Source organism: Capsicum annuum, unplaced genomic scaffold, assembly GCF_002878395.1.
Source record: "Capsicum annuum cultivar UCD-10X-F1 unplaced genomic scaffold, UCD10Xv1.1 ctg59752, whole genome shotgun sequence".
In the NCBI taxonomy this organism is placed as follows: domain Eukaryota; kingdom Viridiplantae; phylum Streptophyta; class Magnoliopsida; order Solanales; family Solanaceae; genus Capsicum; species Capsicum annuum.
The window spans coordinates 1-3,024 of record NW_025868495.1 but is presented as its reverse complement, the minus strand read 5'-3'; the positions used below and the strand labels follow the sequence as shown (position 1 = coordinate 3,024).

The 3,024-nt window shown below is 36.6% G+C and overlaps 1 protein-coding gene across 6 annotated transcripts; it reads right to left on the bottom strand.

The window, feature by feature from the left end:
• Positions 1–2,974, bottom strand: LOC124893446 (replication protein A 70 kDa DNA-binding subunit B-like). 6 transcript variants are annotated; one of them, XR_007050706.1, is made up of 8 exons: positions 2,430–2,947; positions 1,874–2,150; positions 1,685–1,775; positions 1,456–1,545; positions 1,285–1,363; positions 1,076–1,211; positions 482–637; positions 1–106 (listed from the first exon to the last, which is right to left on the bottom strand). XR_007050706.1 is itself a non-coding variant. In XM_047404446.1 (8 exons), exons 3-7 carry the CDS (start codon positions 1,693–1,695, stop codon positions 506–508), a joined length of 486 nt encoding a protein of 161 aa, XP_047260402.1. In that variant the 5' UTR covers positions 1,696–1,775; positions 1,874–2,150; positions 2,430–2,964; the 3' UTR covers positions 7–106; positions 482–505. The 6 variants fall into 6 exon arrangements, 3 of the variants coding, with proteins under 3 accessions (XP_047260401.1, XP_047260402.1, XP_047260403.1); XM_047404446.1 differs by having other exon boundaries at positions 7–106; positions 1,456–1,583; positions 2,430–2,964; XM_047404445.1 differs by having other exon boundaries at positions 1,456–1,775; positions 2,430–2,967.
• Positions 2,975–3,024: the final 50 nt, after the last annotated feature.

Sequence of the window (3,024 nt, the reverse complement as noted above, 5' to 3'; positions counted from 1 at the left end):
AACATCTTGGTGAAACACACGGATAAGCTTGTCCCAGTTGACTGTTTCCGAGCAAATTAACTCCTTGTGACTCAATAGCTAGGTTGAAATGCAATTTGCTATACACCTGGATGGAGACAGAACAGAGCTTTTAAGAATAACCGAGGTTATGTTAATTTTACGAAACAAAGGGCACAGTGCTTTGGGTGACAGTGTCCATAGTAGTACAGAATGTAAAATATAGCAACCGAGAACAAAGAAATCATGGATGAATTTCTATCGAATCCCAAATACAGTTTCTCAGATGTAGGTTTTTCTAATACCAATTATATAGTGTGAAACCTCATTTCAACTTGAACTGCTCTCTCTCATTCATCAAATTTGCAAATACTTTTAGTTCCAAATGTCATATCATTTCAAACAATTCCCTAAATTTATGAATTCTTCGACAGTGAATGAACTCAATTTTAAGAAACTGAGCTGCAGTAAAGTTTATAGTTACCTGGGGACCAATGGCCGGTGTAGTTTATAGTTGAAGCAGTGGACCATTTTTTGTTTTAGGACATACATAGTGATTGCAGTTTGAACAGGCAAGCAAGTAAAATGATTGAGAATAATCGGGAAGCGATATTCTGCCTTTCATAGGAACAGTTTGTACCTGCAACATAAGTGTATGGGAACATCAAAAACTTATTGAAAGTAGCTATGATAAAACTCTGGATTACAATTCTGAAGTGTTTATGTATTCAGATATGTAATCTTTTAAGGTGGCCTAAAAAAGTAAAAATTAACCTTTTTGTACGAAGTTAATTAATGTAAACCACAGAATTAGTACATGCCAGAGAATACACATTTTCACATTTCTCATTGCAGGAAGGGATTCTTTTTTCATGTAGGAAAACTGATCATCAAAATGTAGTATGCTCAAATCTAAGCTGAATCAAGTTTCTTACGTTATACTGTTGAGCAATAACGCATACACTATGATGGAGTTACACTTTTGGTTGTATCTCTGCTGTGTAACTAAGGTTGGTCATTTCAGTTCGGATACGGAAATAGTTAGTACATACATATACATATTGTGAAACAAACTAACCGTAGACAACGACTGTGGAATGTTGGATACAGATTGTACTTGATCTTCATCAATAGGTGCAAGATTCAATGAGGAGGTTGATGATGAGGAGCTTCTTAAAGTATAAGACGATAATATTTGTTCGTTCTGCTTCACCCTGAAAATGTTAAATTTAAACAGGGCAAATATTTTCGTACATCTCTGTTAAGGGGGAGTAAGTTAATGTATACCAGTTCATCAGTGTAATTGCCTGCACATATTGAGGATTTGGTAAAATTGTTGTTTGATATCTTGTTTCCAATCTCAGAACTGCGTATATGAAAGGCGAAGATTTTTTTAGTCAAGCACATAGAAAGAAGAACTAAAAAGAAAGAGTGCATCGAATATTGTAAATAATATACCACCACGGAATTCAGTGATGCCTATACACTTGGCAAGAATGACGGGATGCTCTTGTAGGTGATCCAATAAGGTAGTCCCTTCATTGTCAGCTAGGTCATCCCATATAGTAAATAGAAAAGGTTTCTTGTTGGTCGGTATACCAAATGCAGAAATTGTTATAGTGAAAGCATATTTTACCAAGAAGACAGAAGGTTTGGTGAACTTCATGCAAGGGGGAGACTAACTTACCTTTGATCCATCACAATCGCTTCCCGAAAGTGTGTGCTCTGGTCAGCTGTGTATTACAGGGTGCTGCAGTTAACTACTACTGCCAGTAAGTCTGGTGTAATGGGAAACAACATGTTGAGTAGCAACTTGATTAGTACGGGCTATTTAGTTAATGGGGGAAAACAGCAAAGATGTAAATTAGGAGCTTACCAAATTCAGCACCTGGATGTTGTTGTTCAACCGCTCAGAAAGGAAGTGTTCTTAACTTTTCTGGAGCAGGCAGTGGTGTTTCCAATCCATCGTTGTCGGTAATCGGCTCAACAATTGTGTATTTGTCAGCTACCCATTCATACGTACCGGCTCGTATCGAGTAGCCACGGGGATCCCTAGCTTTCGCACAAGAAACAAGATATGTGTGGAAAAGGAGGAACAAGTTCTCGTATTTGGGAATGTCATCGCCGTATAGCACTATGGAAACCTGTTGTTCCTGTAGTTAAGTGAAAAAGAAACAGCTTCAAATATGTTGTTAGAATTATAGAGAAAATTAGTAGACTTTTCAATCCGTCTTTACTGAGGTGCAAATTCCTTTTTTCATAACAAATATTTTGTGGATTCTAAAGCGTTATTGTAGCTAACGTTTACAGTATCAGCTTGAGTATTTAGGGGGTGGATATGGAGAGAAACTTGCTTTTTCATCTTGCACGTGTATTATGTGAAAATGGACAGATGAGTCTTTGCTCTTGCGAAGGCGAAACTTGTCAATTACCTGAACCTTGCAGGTCCAGTCTGTAGTTTCTTTTGTGATGGAATCCACAAGAAGTCTCTGATCCATTATGGTGTCCGCTGTTGCATTGTCAAAATAGAAGATGAATTAGGTATCAACATACATAATAAAAGAGAAAAAAACTGATAAAAGCTACCGGTACAGGATGGAAGAACAACGGGTGCAGCTAGCTCGAAAATCAAGTCTACTGATTCTTTTGTCAGGAAATGTATCAAGTTGTACCAATACTTTAGATATTTGTATGGATAACGTCAGTTTGAATAAGAGAAAAATATGCTGAACTAAAATTCGAAGCTTTTGAACCAACCCAGTCGATCTATACAAAGAACTTCACTACTTTAGATATCTGTACATATAACTTTAGTTTGAATAGGAAAAGTATATGCCGAACAAAAATTCAAACCATTTGAACCAACCTTGTTGATCCATACAAACAACTTCCTTTTGAACTATGTAGTTAAGCGAAATGAAAGGTTACATGTCATAAATTAGTTGTCCATCTAAATCGAACGAACAAATTAGAAAGGACGGATTAATGAATATTTCAACAAACTGATCCAAAAGCAGAAAGAAAACG

Coding starts and splice junctions, on each gene's coding strand:
- LOC124893446 (XM_047404445.1), bottom strand. CDS start 1,663: ATGAAGTTCACCAAACCTTCTGTCTTCTTGGTAAAATATGCTTTCACT. Junction 1,364..1,455: donor CATCACTGAATTCCGTGGTG/GTATATTATTTA, acceptor TCATATACGCAG/TTCTGAGATTGGAAACAAGA. Junction 1,212..1,284: donor GCAATTACACTGATGAACTG/GTATACATTAAC, acceptor TAACATTTTCAG/GGTGAAGCAGAACGAACAAA.